Source organism: Haliotis rubra, unplaced genomic scaffold, assembly GCF_003918875.1.
Source record: "Haliotis rubra isolate DU_JTF1 unplaced genomic scaffold, ASM391887v1 Scf258, whole genome shotgun sequence".
In the NCBI taxonomy this organism is placed as follows: domain Eukaryota; kingdom Metazoa; phylum Mollusca; class Gastropoda; order Lepetellida; family Haliotidae; genus Haliotis; species Haliotis rubra.
In genome coordinates this window covers 106037-128929 of record NW_025766647.1, presented here as the reverse complement: position 1 = coordinate 128929, position 22893 = coordinate 106037, and the positions used below count along the sequence as shown (strand labels likewise).

At 33.8% G+C, this 22893-nt stretch overlaps 2 protein-coding genes across 3 annotated transcripts in view; both read left to right on the top strand.

The window, feature by feature from the left end:
* Nucleotides 1–3949, top strand: part of LOC124279864 (multiple epidermal growth factor-like domains protein 10) — a 32689-nt gene extending 28740 nt beyond the window's left edge. The window contains exons 13-17 of the mRNA XM_046715741.1: nt 40–165; nt 947–1072; nt 1216–1356; nt 1814–1949; nt 2400–3949. Coding sequence (XP_046571697.1) covers nt 40–165; nt 947–1072; nt 1216–1356; nt 1814–1882 — 462 coding nt within the window. The 3' untranslated portion in view covers nt 1883–1949; nt 2400–3949. The remainder of the gene's footprint in view (nt 1–39; nt 166–946; nt 1073–1215; nt 1357–1813; nt 1950–2399) is intronic.
* A 3272-nt stretch (nt 3950–7221) lies between these two features.
* Nucleotides 7222–22893, top strand: part of LOC124279860 — a 28667-nt gene continuing 12995 nt past the window's right edge. For both annotated transcript variants that reach the window (XM_046715735.1, XM_046715734.1), the window contains exon 1: nt 7222–7640. In XM_046715735.1, coding sequence (XP_046571691.1) covers nt 7586–7640 — 55 coding nt within the window. In that variant the 5' untranslated portion in view covers nt 7222–7585. The remainder of the gene's footprint in view (nt 7641–22893) is intronic.

The following is a 22893-nucleotide window of genomic DNA, read 5'->3' as shown; positions in this document are numbered from 1 at the left end:
TCTATACATAGTCCTAATCTGGTATTTATTAAACTTCAGTCCCACCTGTCCATGAACGGCTACCTGTTAACTGAGGCCCCCTCCGTCACCACGGCGTCTCTGTTCTGGAAACTCACAGAGGAACAGGAGTCTTCCACCGTCATTGTCCCGCCAGACTCGCACCAGGTGGGTTATGCTGCTCACATTGTCACACTGTTACGTGTTGACTCCTAAGTTGAAACAATAAGTTTACTGGTATTCTTTCCTTAAAAGAATTTGACAACAACCAACAAAGAAATGCCATATCATTTCAGTGTACAAATCTCTGCAAATTATAACAATGTAATTCCAATGGCAGTACAGAATAGAGTGGCAATATAACTTATATGGCAATATATACTCATGGAAGGGAAATAGGAAACTGAAACTGTACCTGAAAGTACAAGTGTTCCTCTATTCTTTTCCAGACTTTCACCCACAGTGCAATACAAAGCTTGAGAAAAAAACCTAGTAAAGAATAAAGGAACACTTGTACTTTCAGGTGTTCCCTTATTCGTTTCCATGAGTGTAATATAAAAGCAGTAACTATAGCATGGATAGGATCACCTCCCTGTAACAATGGTCAATTTGCCAAAATATCTAAAGTGCAAAGTGATCTCCATACAACTGATCGTCTTTTGTAATTTTGTTAATTAATTGTTCTCGTCACGATATGGCTGAAATAGTGCCGATGTGACAATAAATATTAACTCACTTACTCACACTTTGTAATTTTGTAATGTTAGATGACGGAAGCACGAATTAGTGCATAAAAAGTGCTTCCAGAACTTTCTCTAACTCTATTGTTCAGACCGCGCTGGAATAACCAGGAATCATTGTAATACAATACAACCCTGTTCCACAATGAATAACACCTCCACATAACCACATACTCTAATTCCATCCAAACTGACTCTTTATGTTTCAGAGTCTGTCCAGTTTTGTTCCATCCCCAGGAGACAGCCTAGATCTGGACCCTGTGACTGTCAGATGTTCCACTGAGATTCCCGTCAACACTGACATCACCCTCCTGAACATCCACAGACAGATGGAGGTACGCCAACAATGCATGGCTGAACTCTTATATAAACGATGTAGTTTTCAGGTTTGAAGCACACAATCATTAGATCAGTTTGACTGCATCTTATGTGCGCTGGGGGTATTAGGCTTATAACTTACATATTCGTTTGCTAACAGAACTCTCAACCAACACATGTGCGGGTGTACATCTTGAACAATTTACCTGCTCAATCCCCTTCGGCTTTCTTGGAACTTCTGGAAGAACTGGACCGCCACGCAGGGAGACGTCAATCCCAACACTGTCACTGTTATGTACAGGTAAGGAAAGTACACAAAACAAGGAATCAACATCAAGTATGACACAGGTGTTTGTGAATCACTACAAGAAAGTGATGATACGAAGTGTTCGCATCAAGATGAGCGTTTCCTGTCCCACTCGTCACAAACACACGCACAGGCGAGACTGCTGTTCACCATGAGAACGACAACTTATTGTATAAGTGAAAATAGAAATTCGCATCGAAAATACTTTTGGTCACTGGTGCATTAATCAAAGAGTTTGTAATATATCATCAGAGCCATAATCACCGACAAGTGTTGTGATATTACTGAGTGTATCGCGCTACAAACCGTCACGATTTGCCTGGTCCACCATGTCACTAAAGCTGCAACATTCTGACGTGATTCACGCATTATTATGATGTTGCTTAAAGTAACAAATATTCATTTCATCGATATCACCCGCTCTAACTTGGGCTCTCCCTGTTTGTTACAGCGATGGCGGCAGGCAGAACGGAGCAATGTTATGCATCCTGAGCAATATTGTCCAAGGCCTGAAGTATGACAAACGAGCTGAGATCTACAACAACATGAGAGCTGTGGGCCACTGTCTGGATCAGGACATCACGGAGGTAGTGTCTTGCAGGTTTCTTCAATTATCGTACCTATAGTAGTTACGTCTCAGTGTTTACACAAGTGTTGGCTCAATAAAGATGAACTGCGTATAACGAATTACTGAATCTTACTCATCCACGGGAGCAGTCACTTTTCGCGAAACAGCCACATTTACAGCCACATCTGGATGAAGTCAGAATGTACAGTGGATACATAATGCCTTCAAGAGAAAGTCGTCAAAGTGACAGATGCTATTTTGGCAATAACGCAGTACTGCGAAGTGTGTTTTTGGCATCGAGTTCTTTGACCATAGAAAGGATTGGTCACTTTATGCATTAACCTACTTACGTAAAAGTGTCTCAAGCCGCTATGGGATATTTTTCCTTCTGAAATACCTGAATATTTTCTGTTCAGACAATTTCATAGTCCCACTCACTGTAAACATAACAGTTTACAACACATTTCAGACTGACGTTGACCTGTGTTACGACGTGGCAGCAGCTTACCTGGAGTCCCAGAACATCTACGCCAACATGTGATCCCCAGCTCTATGCGCTGCTAGAGTGTACTGGCGGATTAGAAACATTCAAACAATTGTATCTCTGTGTGACGTCTTTTCATGACAGAACAGTACAATGCTACCATGGGTTTCTTGACACAACCAGACTTGATGCAAAACAATTTCTGTGGATAATTTTTAATGTATGCAATTTTTCGAGATAAGTGGCTTGGTAGGTGTTTAGATGTATGTAATGTTTATGATACCAGCCTTTGACTGTATTGACTTCACAAAGGAGAAAAATGTCAAAGCGTTATCTTTAAAGGATATTTTTTAATAATATTATTTATCATTTAAAAATTCTTTTTTAAAAGTAATTGAATTCATCGATTGAATTTGATGTACATTATGTTATTTTATAGATAGAGAGTACATGATTATTAACTTCGGTTTTTAGTGGCTGTTACCTTGACGTGGGTTATAGAACCGTAAAAGTATGGTCCCCGGGAGGGTATGTAAGTCCAGACCATTTACAGCATATTCATTTCTAACACCGTTTTTAACGTAGAATAGTGGAATAAGTTATGAAACGACAAACAGTGGGGACAATCTCTTGCAGCTGAAGGGGTGGTATGGTATAAATTCTGGTGGGGAATGGTACATGAAGCAAATGTATTTTTAGTCGCGACGGCCCCGGGTTTGGTGGCCTAACTTTGATTGCTCGTTCTCTCTGCTCTTTTGATCTTATATCGTTAATTCAAAGTTTAGTATTTTAAATGTTTTTAATTAATTTATTTTACTGTTCTTTGACAACACGACTTCATAGTTTATAAATATTTTTGTATTTATATGGCTGGAATATTGCCGATGTGACGTAAAATGTTAACTCACTGGCTCACTCACTCATCCAGAAGTTGGGGTCTCCTACAACAAAACTGGACTGGAACAAGGTGCGGAGCGTTCTACAAAGGCTTTACAATGGATGCAACCGGTCGATAACATCCGTATACATAAGCTTATTTTGCAGGGTCGAGGGAATGGATGACCTAATCATTGTCAAAAACTATAATGCATGCAACAATAGTGAGTGAGTGAGTTAAAAGTTATAGTCACTTTGGCAATATTTTAGCAATATCGTGACTTAAAGGGTCATCATGCAACAATGAGACAAACACGCTTAATCATACACTGTCATAGAATTAAGAGATAATCACAAGTGGAACTTCAATAATTGAAAACATATGCTTGCAGGTAAGATATCATAGACCAGGACAAAATATTGTTTTAGTGTTATCAATGCCTTTTTAGTCAATATGTTAACGATTAAAGTAACTATAGTTAGTTTTGCCACAGTTTCATCGACGGGTTTTCTGATGGGTAATATCTTTGTCATGCTCGGGGACAGAAACACACTTTACCATCTCTTGTATGGAGCTGGTAGTTGAACTCTTGTACAGAACAACCAGAAATTATTGAGAATTTAAAGATTGTAATTTTAAAATAAAATTTCACTCATTACTCACGTATTGAATGTGAATATTAGCAGAACATAACTCCAGATTCAAAGACAGGTGAACAGTTAGTATTTTGTCAAGTCACCATGGGCAGCAATGCAAGCTTCAATGCGGCGGGGCATACTACTGATCAAAGAAGATAGAAAGTCGTGGTCCATGCTGTCCCAATATCGGACCACCTCTTCTTTTCATTTCAGCAATATTTGTCAGATTTTTCTTATTGACACTTTCCTTCATAAGTCCCCAAACATTTTCTATTGGATTTAGGTCAGGGTTATAGCTTGGCCAATCAAATAATGTCATATTTTGGGTCCGAAACCAAAAATTTCCATAGAACACGTGAGCAGATGGAAGTAAATGTCCCTCGAGAATATCTGTGTACCGCTCACTGTTCATATTCCCTTCAAATACACAGAGGGGCGTTGCCAGAAACACAGACATGCTACCCCACACGTTAAATTTCGGACTGTACTTTGGGCGCTGATACAAAGGTTCACCGACAGTCAATTTTCTGGGCCTACCTGCGCCTCCCTGGTGCTCAATGCCGTATCCATTTGCAATATTTTTTAAAACACGATAAACAGTGGACAAAGGGATGCCTGTTCTACTTGAAATCGCTTTAGCTGATCTGATGTCCCTGTTATAATACTCTAATATCAACTTCCTCTTCTCTAAATCATCCATACTGAGGATCACTGAAAATGTCGACTGCTAGCAAGTAAACAAAGGGAGATAACTCTTCACAAACTAATGAAAAAGGGTTAACGGAGTTGTCTCTCTTGTATGAAACCAAGCACTTGATAGCTGGTCAAGGTTGTTTCTACTAGAAATCCAATTAAACATATTCAGAAAATTCTCAATAATTTCTGGTCATACTATACATTACATGTACATATAGTTGGAACAATTAACTCTACATCAGAACTGATTTCGTATAATGTGTTTTTGTATTTTTAAAATGAGTTCGATCGTACAACTAACCTCAATTTCAGGTATAACCCATCTTTTTGCAATCTCGTCTATGTCTAACTATTTATAGTTCGTTTTGTTGATTTTGCCAACTCATTTTCCTTTATTTCCCTACTTATTGCTGCAACTCTCATTGCATGCTTTTTCAACAATATACAACTTTTGTGCCAGTGTTTTGTTCACCAGGCTGAGCGCTCCTTTTTCACACCTATTTTACTACGCTTGATGTAACCTGGACGATTTGTATTGTGACCTTGCTGGATTGTCATTGTATGTATTACTGCTCAGAATGTACCACCGGCATACAATATTTGTGATTATGTAAGTTTTAATTTTATAAACATTATTTTTCCGTTTTATTTGCGTATTTTCTGAAACATTGTTCGTGGGTGTTCGACGAGTTTCAAAACTTATCATCGTGATATAAAAGTCTTTGAATGGCATTTAGAAATGCTAAACGTGAAAATTCATAGATAAATAAAATAATCGCTATTTATAAACTTTCCGATATCGATGTTTTCCATATTTTAGGTGAAACAAAAGTACGATTGCCCATACTTCTGGAGGGTTGTTCCTTCCCGAAAGCCACTAGCCAAATGATCAGGCAGAGTGAGTGAGTGAGTTATTATTACGACACATCGGCAATATTTCAGTCACATCGTGACGAGAACATATGTAACATTGAAAGGGAAGATATGTATATTATAAAAACCTGTCGACGAAGGACAGTAAAACAACTAGAATTACAACTAAAAGTTTAAACTGATAGCACTATTTGGACAATACAATATAAAAACGGGCTATAGATCGCCAACAACTGAAGGTAGATCGCCATACTAGGGACCATGGGGACTTACAGTACCTTTGCTACCTGCATAGGCCGATCAGGCAGAGAGCATGGTCGCGTGAAATGCATGTTTTTTAAGTGCACGCTATTAAGCCAATGAGAATGCTTCTATGTGGCTTATGGAAACTGTAGACCAATGAAAAAACGTACATTACATGAAAGTTAGTTAGGCGTTGAGGCTTAAACTGAGTGGGTCACTGATGATATCAACTACATCATGTAAGCGTGGTCTTTATGCTAAATCCATCATCACATATCAATTATGACAATTAATACCGAAAGTTTTGAGAAACGTGTACAATACAAAATATTTGAAGAAACAATTGACATTAGTAGACTTTTCAAGATATATTTTTAAGGCAATCTCATTACGAGATGGGTTTGTTTCAGGTTTCAGCTGTGAAAGTTTATTATAGTGAGTGAGTGAGTTAAAATTTAACATCGCATCGGTAATATTACAGCCATATAGCGATGTCGAGAAAGTTTATTATATATAAATCAACCCCGAGCCAGGATGGCTGATCGATGTCAGGATAGACAATTTGTGCAGCTCGGTCATGATGACCCATGATCAAGAACATTGTAACAACCCATTCCCAGAAATTTTGACTGAAACTTTTAAACGTTGCATAACGTAGAATATTGATCTTCAGTAACCCATACTTGTCGTAAGAGGCGACTAACGGGATCGGGTTGTCACGCTCGCTGACATGGTTGACACATGTCATCGGTTCCCAATTGCTCAGATCGATGCTCATGCTGTTGATCACTGGATTGTCTAGTCCAGAGTACATTTCCCATCAACATATGTTTGAATGGGTATTTTCCGACAACTTGCAGGCTGACGTTGCACTCGCCTGTGTTAACTTTGAGATGGACATGGACAGGAAAATATCTGTAAACGGCTCTTCGAGTAGTTGGAGTTAAGTAGGTACTTGAACCTGATTCATTCAGATGGGATGTCATATGCCGCCTCTTCATAAATGTATGTACATACATACATACAAACATTTTTAAAGCGCTAGTATCTAGCGTAAGCTGCTCAAAAGCGCTAGTGTCTGAGATAATTGGAAAGGGTCACTGAAATGCCATATTGAAGAAGAAAGTTTTGAGCTTAGATTTGAACGTGGACAATGTTTGCTCGGTTCTTATGTCAAGTGGGAGACTGTTCCAGAGAAGGGGTCCTGCACGTTCAAAAGAGCGGTCGCCAAACATTTTGGTATGGGAGGAGGGTACAGTTAGGAGAGACTTGTCACATGAGCGCAGTGTATGTACACTTGTGGTTTTTGCGATCAACAGGATTATCAGAACCGTTGTGATCATGTAATGTTATTATGTATTGACACCAAGTCATTGCCTTACTATTAGCAAGTTAAACAAATGCTGTGTAACATCTATATGGGGGATTGAAGGAAACGCGGCATATCATGTGTAAAATCGGTAGTATTCAGTGTCCCTTTGATAACAGCAACACAGACACATGCATGCTCGCGCACACACGCACCGTTTCAGGTAGTTCATCTACATGTATGTGATTACATTTAAAATAATACTGAAGACCCACCCATATTATTATGACAAAAATATTATGCGAATGATCGTTAAGTTAGAAAATCAAATGTAAATCTTTAGAAGGACGAAGCATGAGAGATGGGACGTCTGGAGGTCACCACTTGAGAGCTCTCCTTAGGCCCACTTCGTATCATGCGATTGCATGCCAAGTGCAACAAGTGGGAGAGTATAAACTTTGCCAGGCCAGCACAGGGTCCACCCTGGTGTTTGTGTTAATATTGTACGCTGTTTGCTACTTTCCTCCCACCAATAATGGCTGTGTGGTGCTGTGCGGTGTTGCTAACAATGTGTGTCCGTCTTTCAGCAGGTGAGCCTAATTTGTTTCTATCCAGTGGTATCTCTTAGACTATATGCTACAACTACATTTATTTTAGACCATATTTAGCAACAGAATTTATCGTTGACTATACGTTGCAACAACATCTCTCTTAGACCATATGTTACAACAACATTTATCTTTGACTACATGTTACAACAGCATCTCTCTTAGACCATATGTTACAACAACATTTATCTTAGCTTATATGTTACAACAGCATCTCTCTTAGACCATATGTTACAACAGCATCTCTCTTAGACCATATTTAGCAACAGGATTTATCGTTGACTATATGTTACAACAGCATCTCTCTTAGACCATATGTTACACAACATTCATCTTTGACTATACGTTGCAACAACATCTCTCTTAGACCATATGTTACACAACATTCATCTTTGACTATATGCTACAACAGCATCTCTCTTAGACCATATGTTAAAACAACATTTATCTTAGCCTATATGTTGCAACAGCATCTCTCTTAGAACATATGTTACAACAGCATCTCTCTTAGACCATATGTTACAACAACATTTATCTTTAACTATATGTTACAACAGCATCTCTCTTAGACCATATGTTACACAACATTTATCTTTAACTATATGTTACAACAGCATCTCTCTTAGACCATATGTTACAACAACATTTATCTTTAACTATATGTTACAACAGCATCTCTCTTAGACCATATGTTACAACAACATTTATCTTTAACTATATGTTACAACAGCATCTCTCTAAGACCATTGTTACAACAACGTTTATCTTTGACTATATGTTACAACAGCATCTCTCTTAGACCATATGTTACAACAGCATTTATCTTTGACTATATGTTTCAACAACATTTATCTTTGACTATATGTTACAACAACATTTATCTTCGACTATATGTTAGAACAGCATTTATCTTTGACTATATGTTACAACAGCATTTATCTTTGACTGTATGTTACAACAACATTTATCTTAGACCATATGTTACAACAACATTTATCTTCGACTATATGTTACAACAACATTTATCTTAGACTATATGTTACAACAACATTTATCTTTGACTATATGTTACAACAGCATCTCTCTTAGACCATATGTTACACAACATTTATCTTTGACTATATGCTACAACAGCATCTCTCTTAGACCATATGTTAAAACAACATTTATCTTAGCCTATATGTTGCAACAGCATCTCTCTTAGACCATATGTTACAACAGTATCTCTCTTAGACCATATGTTACAACAACATTTATCTTTAACTATATGTTACAACAGCATCTCTCTTAGACCATATGTTACACAACATTTATCTTTAACTATATGTTACAACAGCATCTCTCTTAGACCATATGTTACAACAACATTTATCTTTAACTATATGTTACAACAGCATCTCTCTTAGACCATACGTTACACAACATTTATCTTTAACTATATGTTACAACAGCATTTATCTTTGACTATATGTTACAACAACATTTATCTTTAACTATATGTTACAACAGCATCTCTCTTAGACCATATGTTACAACAACATTTATCTTTAACTATATGTTACAACAGTATCTCTCTTAGACCATATGTTACACAACATTTATCTTTAACTATATGTTACAACAGCATCTCTCTTAGACCATATGTTACAACAACATTTATCTTTAACTATATGTTACAACAGCATCTCTCTTAGACCATATGTTACAACAACATTTATCTTTAACTATATGTTACAACAGCATCTCTCTAAGACCATTGTTACAACAACGTTTATCTTTGACTATATGTTACAACAGCATCTCTCTTAGACCATATGTTACAACAGCATTTATCTTTGACTATATGTTTCAACAACATTTATCTTTGACTATATGTTACAACAGCATCTCTCTTAGACCATATGTTACAACAACATTTATCTTTAACTATATGTTACAACAGCATCTCTCTAAGACCATTGTTACAACAACGTTTATCTTTGACTATATGTTACAACAGCATCTCTCTTCGACCATATGTTACAACAGCATTTATCTTTGACTATATGTTTCAACAACATTTATCTTTGACTATATGTTACAACAACATTTATCTTCGACTATATGTTACAACAGCATTTATCTTTGACTATATGTTACAACAGCATTTATCTTTGACTATATGTTACAACAACATTTATCTTAGACTATATGTTACAACAACATTTATCTTCGACCATATGTTACAACAACATTTATCTTAGACTATATGTTACAACAACATTTATCTTTGACTATATGTTACAACAGCATCTCTCTTAGACCATATGTTACACAACATTTATCTTTGACTATATGTTACAACAGCATCTCTCTTAGACCATATGTTACAACAACATTTATCTTCGACTATATGTTACAACAACATTTATCTTAGACTATATGTTACAACAACATTTATCTTCGACTATATGTTACAACAACATTTATCTTTGACTATATGTTACAACAGCATCTCTCTTAGACCATATGTTACAACAACATTTTATCTTTAACTATATGTTACAACAGCATCTCTCTTAGACCATATGTTACAACAACATTTATCTTTGACTATATGTTACAACAGCATCTCTCTAAGACCATTGTTACAACAACGTTTATCTTTGACTATATGTTACATAGAGAATCTCACCCAAGTGTCTTCTGATATCAATTATATCAACACGAGTTGATAAAGTTACAAATATCCGAGGCTTGCCGAGGATATGTTTCACTATCAACGAGTGTTGATATATGATATCAGAAAGACACTGAAATGAATTCTATTATCATCCAAAATCACTCTTCATTAATTTTCAATGAAAAATGTACATCTCTTAACATGGTACTGCCATTACACTTGCAGTGCAGCGATGTCATAGCATTGTGATGTCATCAAGTACATGACGTCATCGCATTGTCAGGGCATTGTACAAAATCTACTGTCAAAGCGATATCTCCTAGGAGATATCGTTTGATCTCACACAAGCGATATCTCCTGTGGAACACAGTTTTGGATGATAAAACAGCATCTCTCTAAGACCATTGTTACAACAACGTTTATCTTTGACTTTAAGTTGCAACAGCATCTCTCTTAGACCATTGTTACAACAACGTTTATCTTTGACTATATGTTACAACAGCATCTCTCTAAGGACATTGTTACAACAACGTTTATCTTTGACTATATGTTACAACATCATCTCTCTAAGACCATTGTTACAACAACGTTTATCTTTGACTTTAAGTTGCAGCAGCATCTCTCTTAGACCATATGTTACACAACATTTATCTTTGACTATATGTTACAACAGCATCTCTCTTAGACCATATGTTACACAACATTTATCTTTAACTATATGTTACAACAGCATCTCTCTTAGACCATTGTTACAACAACGTTTATCTTTGACTATATGTTACAACAGCATCTCTCTTAGACCATATGTTACAACAGCATTTATCTTTGACTATATGTTACAACAACATTTATCTTTGACTATATGTTACAACAACATTTATCTTCGACTATATGTTACAACAGCATTTATCTTTGACTATATGTTACAACAAGCATTTATCTTTGACTATATGTTAAAACAACATTTATCTTAGACTATATGTTACAACAGCATCTCTCTTGGACCATATATTACAACAGCATCTCTCTTAGACCATATGTTACAACAACATTTATCTTTAGACTATATGTTACAACAGCATCTCTCTTAGACCATATGTTACACAACATTTATCTTTAACCATATGTTACAACAGCATCTCTCTTAGACCATATGTTACAACAACATTTATCTTTAACTATATGTTACAACAGCATCTCTCTTAGACCATATGTTACACAACATTTATCTTTAACTATATGTTACAACAGCATCTCTCTTAGACCATATGTTACAACAACATTTATCTTTAACTATATGTTACAACAGCATCTCTCTTAGACCATATGTTACAACAACATTTATCTTTAACTATATGTTACAACAGCATCTCTCTTAGACCATATGTTACAACAACATTTATCTTTAACTATATGTTACAACAGCATCTCTCTTAGACCATATGTTACAACAACATTTATCTTTAACTATATGTTACAACAGCATCTCTCTTAGACCATATGTTACAACAACATTTATCTTTAACTATATGTTACAACAGCATCTCTCTAAGACCATTGTTACAACAACGTTTATCTTTGACTATATGTTACAACAGCATCTCTCTTAGACCATATGTTACAACATTTATCTTTGACTATATGTTACAACAGCATTTATCTTTGACTATATGTTACAACAACATTTATCTTTGACTATATGTTACAACAACATTTATCTTCGACTATATGTTACAACAACATTTATCTTTGACTATATGTTACAACAACATTTATCTTTGACTATATGTTACAACAACATTTATCTTAGACTATATGTTACAACAACATTTATCTTCGACTATATGTTACAACAACATTTATCTTAGACTATATGTTACAACAACATTTATCTTTGACTATATGTTACAACAGCATCTCTCTTAGACCATATGTTACACAACATTTATCTTTAACTATATGTTACAACAGCATCTCTCTTAGACCATATGTTACAACAACATTTATCTTTAACTATATGTTACAACAGCATCTCTCTAAGACCATTGTTACAACAACGTTTATCTTTGACTATATGTTACAACAGCATTTATCTTTGACTATATGTTACAACAGCATTTATCTTTGACTATATGTTACAACAACATTTATCTTAGACTATATGTTACAACAACATTTATCTTCGACTATATGTTACAACAACATTTATCTTAGACTATATGTTACAACAACATTTATCTTCGACTATATGTTACAACAACATTTATCTTTGACTATATGTTACAACAGCATCTCTCTTAGACCATATGTTACACAACATTTATCTTTAACTATATGTTACAACAGCATCTCTCTTAGACCATATGTTACAACAACATTTATCTTTGACTATATGTTACAACAGCATCTCTCTAAGACCATTGTTACAACAACGTTTATCTTTGACTATATGTTACATAGAGAATCTCACCCAAGTGTCTTCTGATATCAATTATATCAACACGAGTTGATAAAGTTACAAATATCCCAGGCTTGCCGAGGATATTTTACTTTATCAACGAGTGTTGATATATTGATATCAAAAGACACGAGGGGTGAATATTTATCATCAAAATCACTCTTCATTAATTTTCAATGTTCATCCAAAAAAATGTACATCTCTTAACATGGTACTGCCATTACACTTGCAGTGCAGCGATGTCATAGCATTGTGATGTCATCAAGTACATGACGTCATAGCATTGTCAGGGCATTGTACAAAATCTACTGTCAAAGCGATATCTCCTAGGAGATATCGTTTGATCTCACACAAGCGATATCTCCTGTGGAACACAGTTTTGGATGATAAAACAGCATCTCTCTAAGACCATTGTTACAACAACGTTTATCTTTGACTTTAAGTTGCAACAGCATCTCTCTGAGACCATATGTTACAACAACATTTATCGTTGACTACATGTTACAACAGCATCTCTCTTAGACCATATGTTACACAACATTTATCTTTGACTATATGTTACAACAGCATCTCTCTTAGACCATATGTTACACAACATTTATCTTTAACTATATGTTACAACAGCATCTCTCTTAGACCATTGTTACAACAACGTTTATCTTTGACTATATGTTACAACAGCATCTCTCTTAGACCATATGTTACAACAGCATTTATCTTTGACTATATGTTACAACAACATTTATCTTTGACTATATGTTACAACAACATTTATCTTCGACTATATGTTACAACAGCATTTATCTTTGACTATATGTTACAACAGCATTTATCTTTGACCATATGTTACAACAACATTTATCTTAGACTATATGTTACAACAACATTTATCTTCGACTATATGTTACAACAACATTTATCTTAGACTATATGTTACAACAACATTTATCTTTGACTATATGTTACAACAGCATCTCTCTTAGACCATATGTTACACAACATTTATCTTTAACTATATGTTACAACAGCATCTCTCTTAGACCATATGTTACAACAACATTTATCTTTAACTATATGTTACAACAGCATCTCTCTAAGACCATTGTTACAACAACGTTTATCTTTGACTATATGTTACAACAGCATTTATCTTTGACTATATGTTACAACAGCATTTATCTTTGACTATATGTTACAACAACATTTATCTTAGACTATATGTTACAACAACATTTATCTTCGACTATATGTTACAACAACATTTATCTTCGACTATATGTTACAACAACATTTATCTTCGACTATATGTTACAACAACATTTATCTTTGACTATATGTTACAACAGCATCTCTCTTAGACCATATGTTACACAACATTTATCTTTAGCTATATGTTACAACAGCATCTCTCTTAGACCATATGTTACAACAACATTTATCTTTGACTATATGTTACAACAGCATCTCTCTAAGACCATTGTTACAACAACGTTTATCTTTGACTATATGTTACAACAGCATCTCTCTAAGACCATTGTTACAACAACGTTTATCTTTGACTTTATGTTGCAACAGCATCTCTCTTAGACCATATGTTACACAACATTTATCGTTGACTACATGTTACAACAGCATCTCTCTTAGACCATATGTTACAACAACATTTATCTTTAACTATATGTTACAACAGCATCTCTCTAAGACCATTGTTACAACAACGTTTATCTTTGACTATATGTTACAACAGCATCTCTCTTAGACCATATGTTACAACAGCATTTATCTTTGACTATATGTTACAACATTTATCTTTGACTATATGTTACAACAACATTTATCTTCGATTATATGTTACAACAGCATTTATCTTTGACTATATGTTACAACAGCATTTATCTTTGACTATATGTTACAACAACATTTATCTTTAACTACAAGTTACAACAACATTTATCTTCGACTATATGTTACAACAACATTTATCTTAGACTATATGTTACAACAACATTTATCTTCGACTATATGTTACAACAACATTTATCTTTGACTATATGTTACAACAGCATTTATCCTTGACTATATGTTACAACAACATTTATCTTCGACTATATGTTACAACAACATTTATCTTCGACTATATGTTACAACAACATTTATCTTAGACTATATGTTACAACAACATTTATCTTCGACTATATGTTACAACAACATTTATCTTTGACTATATGTTACAACAGCATCTCTCTTAGACCATATGTTACACAACATTTATCTTTAACTATATGTTACAACAGCATCTCTCTTAGACCATATGTTACAACAACATTTATCTTTGACTATATGTTACAACAGCATCTCTCTAAGACCATTGTTACAACAACGTTTATCTTTGACTATATGTTACATACAGAATCTCTCCCAAGACCATTGTTCTGATATCAATTATATCAACACGAGTTGATAAAGTTACAAATATCCCAGGCTTGCCGAGGATATTTTACTTTATCAACGAGTTGATATATTGATATCAGCAACGAGGATGAATTCTATTATCATCAAAATCACTCTTCATTAATTTTCAATGAAAATGTACATCTCTTAACATGGTACTGCCATTACACTTGCAGTGCAGCGATGTCATAGCATTGTGATGTCATCAAGTACATGACGTCATCAGCATTGTCAGGGCATTGTACAAAATCTACTGTCAAGCGATATCTCTAGGAGATATCGTTTGATCTCACACAAGCGATATCTCCTGTGGAACACAGTTTTGGATGATAAAACAGCATCTCTCTAAGACCATTGTTACAACAACGTTTATCTTTGACTTTAAGTTGCAACAGCATCTCTCTTAGACCATATGTTACACAACATTTATCGTTGACTACATGTTACAACAGCATCTCTCTTAGACCATATGTTACACAACATTTATCTTTGACTATATGTTACAACAGCATCTCTCTTAGACCATATGTTACACAACATTTATCTTTAACTATATGTTACAACAGCATCTCTCTTAGACCATGTGTTACAACAACATTTATCTTTGACTATATGTTACAACAGCATCTCTCTAAGACCATTGTTACAACAACGTTTATCTTTGACTATATGTTACAACAGCATCTCTCTAAGGACATTGTTACAACAACGTTTATCTTTGACTATATGTTACAACATCATCTCTCTAAGACCATTGTTACAACAACGTTTATCTTTGACTTTAAGTTGCAGCAGCATCTCTCTTAGACCATATGTTACACAACATTTATCGTTGACTACATGTTACAACAGCATCTCTCTTAGACCATATGTTACACAACATTTATCTTTAACTATATGTTACAACAGCATCTCTCTTAGACCATTGTTACAACAACGTTTATCTTTGACTATATGTTACAACAGCATCTCTCTTAGACCATATGTTACAACAGCATTTATCTTTGACTATATGTTACAACAACATTTGTCTTTGACTATATGTTACAACAACATTTATCTTCGACTATATGTTACAACAGCATTTATCTTTGACTATATGTTACAACAGCATTTATCTTTGACTATATGTTAAAACAACATTTATCTTAGCCTATATGTTGCAACAGCATCTCTCTTGGACCATATGTTACAACAGCATCTCTCTTAGACCATATGTTACAACAACATTTATCTTTAACTATATGTTACAACAGCATCTCTCTTAGACCATACGTTACACAACATTTATCTTTAACTATATGTTACAACAGCATCTCTCTTAGACCATATGTTACAACAACATTTATCTTTAACTATATGTTACAACAGCATCTCTCTTAGACCATACGTTACAACAACATTTATCTTTAACTATATGTTACAACAGCATCTCTCTTAGACCATATGTTACAACAACATTTATCTTTAACTATATGTTACAACAGCATCTCTCTTAGACCATATGTTACAACAACATTTATCTTTAACTATATGTTACAACAGCATCTCTCTTAGACCATATGTTACACAACATTTATCTTTAACTATATGTTACAACAGCATCTCTCTTAGACCATATGTTACAACAACATTTATCTTTAACTATATGTTACAACAGCATCTCTCTTAGACCATATGTTACAACAACATTTATCTTTAACTATATGTTACAACAGCATCTCTCTAAGACCATTGTTACAACAACGTTTATCTTTGACTATATGTTACAACAGCATCTCTCTTAGACCATATGTTACAACAGCATTTATCTTTGACTATATGTTTCAACAACATTTATCTTTGACTATATGTTACAACAACATTTATCTTCGACTATATGTTACAACAGCATTTATCTTTGACTATATGTTACAACAGCATTTATCTTTGACTATATGTTACAACAACATTTATCTTTGACTATATGTTACAACAACATTTATCTTCGACTATATGTTACAACAACATTTATCTTAGACTATATGTTACAACAACATTTATCTTTGACTATATGTTACAACAGCATCTCTCTTAGACCATATGTTACACAACATTTATCTTTAACTATATGTTACAACAGCATCTCTCTTAGACCATATGTTACAACAACATTTATCTTTAACTATATGTTACAACAGCATCTCTCTAAGACCATTGTTACAACAACGTTTATCTTTGACTATATGTTACAACAGCATTTATCTTTGACTATATGTTACAACAGCATTTATCTTTGACTATATGTTACAACAACATTTATCTTAGACTATATGTTACAACAACATTTATCTTCGACTATATGTTACAACAACATTTATCTTAGACTATATGTTACAACAACATTTATCTTCGACTATATGTTACAACAACATTTATCTTTGACTATATGTTACAACAGCATCTCTCTTAGACCATATGTTACACAACATTTATCTTTAACTATATGTTACAACAGCATCTCTCTTAGACCATATGTTACAACAACATTTATCTTTGACTATATGTTACAACAGCATCTCTCTAAGACCATTGTTACAACAACGTTTATCTTTGACTATATGTTACATAGAGAATCTCACCCAAGTGTCTTCTGATATCAGTTATATCAACACGAGTTGATAAAGTTACAAATATCCCAGGCTTGCCGAGGATATTTTTACTTTATCAACGAGTGTTGATATATTTGATATCAAAAGACACGAGGGTGAGATTCTATTTATCATCCAAAATCACTCTTCATTAATTTTCAATGAAAAATGTACATCTCTTAACATGGTACTGCCATTACACTTGCAGTGCAGCGATGTCATAGCATTGTGATGTCATCAAGTACATGACGTCATAGCATTGTCAGGGCATTGTACAAAATCTACTGTCAAAGCGATATCTCCTAGGAGATATCGTTTGATCTAACACAAGCGATATCTCCTGTGGAACACAGTTTTGGATGATAAAACAGCATCTCTCTAAGACCATTGTTACAACAACGTTTATCTTTGACTTTAAGTTGCAACAGCATCTCTCTTAGACCATATGTTACAACAACATTTATCGTTGACTACATGTTACAACAGCATCTCTCTTAGACCATATGTTACACAACATTTATCTTTGACTATATGTTACAACAGCATCTCTCTTAGACCATATGTTACAACAACATTTATCTTTGACTATATGTTACAACAGCATCTCTCTAAGACCATTGTTACAACAACGTTTATCTTTAAGACCTATATGTTACAACAACAGCATCTCTCTTAGACCATATGTTACAACAGCATTTATCTTTGACTATATGTTACAACAACATTTATCTTTGACTATATGTTACAACAACATTTATCTTCGACTATATGTTACAACAACATTTATCTTTGACTATATGTTACAACAACATTTATCTTTGACTATATGTTACAACAACATTTATCTTATGACATTTATATGTTACAACAACATTTATCTTCGACTATATGTTACAACAACATTTATCTTAGACTATATGTTACAACAACATTTATCTTTGACTATATGTTACAACAGCATCTCTCTTAGACCATATGTTACACAACATTTATCTTTAACTATATGTTACAACAGCATCTCTCTTAGACCATATGTTACAACAACATTTATCTTTAACTATATGTTACAACAGCATCTCTCTAAGACCATTGTTACAACAACGTTTATCTTTGACTATATGTTACAACAGCATTTATCTTTGACTATATGTTACAACAGCATTTATCTTTGACTATATGTTACAACAACATTTATCTTAGACTATATGTTACAACAACATTTATCTTCGACTATATGTTACAACAACACTTATCTTCGACTATATGTTACAACAACATTTATCTTCGACTATATGTTACAACAACATTTATCTTTGACTATATGTTACAACAGCATCTCTCTTAGATCATATGTTACACAACATTTATCTTTAGCTATATGTTACAACAGCATCTCTCTTAGACCATATGTTACAACAACATTTATCTTTGACTATATGTTACAACAGCATCTCTCTAAGACCATTGTTACAACAACGTTTATCTTTGACTATATGTTACAACAGCATCTCTCTAAGACCATTGTTACAACAACGTTTATCTTTGACTTTAAGTTGCAACAGCATCTCTCTTAGACCATATGTTACAACAACATTTATCGTTGACTACATGTTACAACAGCATCTCTCTTAGACCATATGTTACACAACATTTATCTTTAACTATATGTTACAACAGCATCTCTCTTAGACCATATGTTACAACAACATTTATCTTTGACTATATGTTACAACAGCATCTCTCTTAGACCATATGTTACAACAACATTTATCTTTGACTATATGTTACAACAGCATTTATCTTCGACTATATGTTACAACAACATTTATCTTTGACTATATGTTACAATTGCAACATTTATCTCTCTTAGACCATATGTTACAACAACATTTATCTTTGACTATATGTTACAACAACATTTATCTTAGACTATATGTTACAACAACATTTATCTTTGACTATATGTTACAACAACATTTATCTTTGACTATATGTTACAACAGCATTTATCTTTGACTATATGTTACAACAACATTTATCTTTGACTATATGTTACAACAACATTTATCTTCGACTATATGTTACAACAACATTTATCTTCGACTATATGTTACAACAACATTTATCTTCGACTATATGTTACAACAACATTTATCTTTGACTATATGTTCCAACAGCATCTCTCTTAGACCATATGTTACACAACATTTATCTTAGACTATATGTTACAACAGCATCTCTCTTAGACCATATGTTACAACAACATTTATCTTTAACTATATGTTACAACAGCATCTCTCTAAGACCATTGTTACAACAACGTTTATCTTTGACTATATGTTACATAGAGAATCTCAAGCAGTGTTTTCTTCAATTATATCAACACAGAGTTGATAAAGTTACAAATATCCCAGGCTTAGCCGAGGATATTTTTACTTTATCAACGAGTGTGATATATATTACATATCAGAAGACACGAGGGTGAGATTCTATTTATCATCCAAAATCACTCTTCATTAATTTTCAATGAAAAATGTACATCTCTTAACATGGTACTGCCATTACACTTGCAGTGCAGCGATGTCATAGCATTGTGATGTCATCAAGTACATGACGTCATAGCATTGTCAGGGCATTGTACAAATCTACTGTCAAAGCGACCATATCTCCTAGGAGATATCGTTTGATCTCACACAAGCGATATCTCCTGTGGAACACAGTTTTGGATGATAAAACAGCATCTCTCTAAGACCATTGTTACAACAACGTTTATCTTTGACTTTAAGTTGCAACAGCATCTCTCTTAGACCATATGTTACACAACATTTATCGTTGACTACATGTTACAACAGCATCTCTCTTAGACCATATGTTACACAACATTTATCTTTGACTATATGTTACAACAGCATCTCTCTTAGACCATATGTTACAACAACATTTATCTTTAACTATATGTTACAACAGCATCTCTCTTAGACCATATGTTACAACAACATTTATCTTTGACTATATGTTACAACAGCATCTCTCTAAGACCATATGTTACAACAACATTTATTTTTGACTATATGTTACAACAGCATCTCTCTAAGACCATTGTTACAACAACGTTTATCTTTGACTATATGTTACAACAGCATCTCTCTAAGACCATTGTTACAACAACGTTTATCTTTGACTTTAAGTTGCAGCAGCATCTCTCTTAGACCATATGTTACACAACATTTATCGTTGACTACATGTTACAACAGCATCTCTCTTAGACCATATGTTACACAACATTTATCTTTAACTATATCTTACAACAGCATCTCTCTTAGACCATTGTTACAACAACGTTTATCTTTGACTATATGTTACAACAGCATCTCTCTTAGACCATATGTTACAACAGCATTTATCTTTGACTATATGTTACAACAACATTTGTCTTTGACTATATGTTACAACAACATTTATCTTCGACTATATGTTACAACAGCATTTATCTTTGACTATATGTTACAACAGCATTTATCTTTGACTATGTGTTACAACAGCATGTCTCTTAGACCATATGTTACACAACATTTATCTTTAGCTATATGTTACAACAGCATCTCTCTTAGACCATATGTTACAACAACATTTATCTTTGACTATATGTTACAACAGCATCTCTCTAAGACCATTGTTACAACAACGTTTATCTTTGACTATATGTTACAACAGCATCTCTCTAAGACCATTGTTACAACAACGTTTATCTTTGACTTTATGTTGCAACAGCATCTCTCTTAGACCATATGTTACACAACATTTATCGTTGACTACATGTTACAACAGCATCTCTCTTAGACCATATGTTACAACAACATTTATCTTTAACTATATGTTACAACAGCATCTCTCTAAGACCATTGTTACAACAACGTTTATCTTTGACTATATGTTACAACAACATCTCTCTTAGACCATATGTTACAACAGCATTTATCTTTGACTATATGTTACAACATTTATCTTTGACTATATGTTACAACAACATTTATCTTCGATTATATGTTACAACAGCATTTATCTTTGACTATATGTTACAACAGCATTTATCTTTGAGACCATATGTTACAACAACATTTATCTTTGACTATATGTTACAACAACATTTATCTTCGACTATATGTTACAACAACATTTATCTTTAGACTATATGTTACAACAACATTTATCTTCGACTATATGTTACAACAACATTTATCTTTGACTATACAACAGCATTTACAACAGCATTTATCTTTGACTATATGTTACAACAACATTTATCTTCGACTATATGTTACAACAACATTTATCTTCGACTATATGTTACAACAACATTTATCTTCGACTATATGTTACAACAACATTTATCTTAGACTATATGTTACAACAACATTTATCTTTGACTATATGTTACAACAACATTTATCTTAGACTATATGTTACAACAACATTTATCATTGACTATATGTTACAACAACATTTATGTTAGACTATATGTTACAACAACAATTATCTTAGACTATATGTTACAACAACATTTATCTTAGACTATATGTTACAACAGCATTTACGACCACATCAGTACGCAAGAATCGTCTATGTTAATATATGTCCACGTTAACAGATTGACCGTATAACCACACTCAACTTTTATCTTTGAGTGTGGTACCTTTTGGTCTTCCAGAAAGGTACCACATGGGATATTTCCTTGTACTTACTTTGAGATAGGGTATGCGTTGTAACTGCGATACTTGTAATTGTACTTGTCAATAGCGCTTCATTACTAGCCCTCACTTGCCCTGATGGTCAAGGAGTCATCACGGGTTGTTCCTTTTGCATGATAGTACCACCGTGCTTATGTTCTCTCTCAACACAGAATCCTGCTCATCTTGCTACTTTACCAAAACCTTACTTCCCACGATATCACCTGCCTACAAACCGAAAGCGTAGTTCTTTTACAACAATTTCTTTAAGAAACCACTTTAATACTATCGCTGCCAAGTCAAGTCG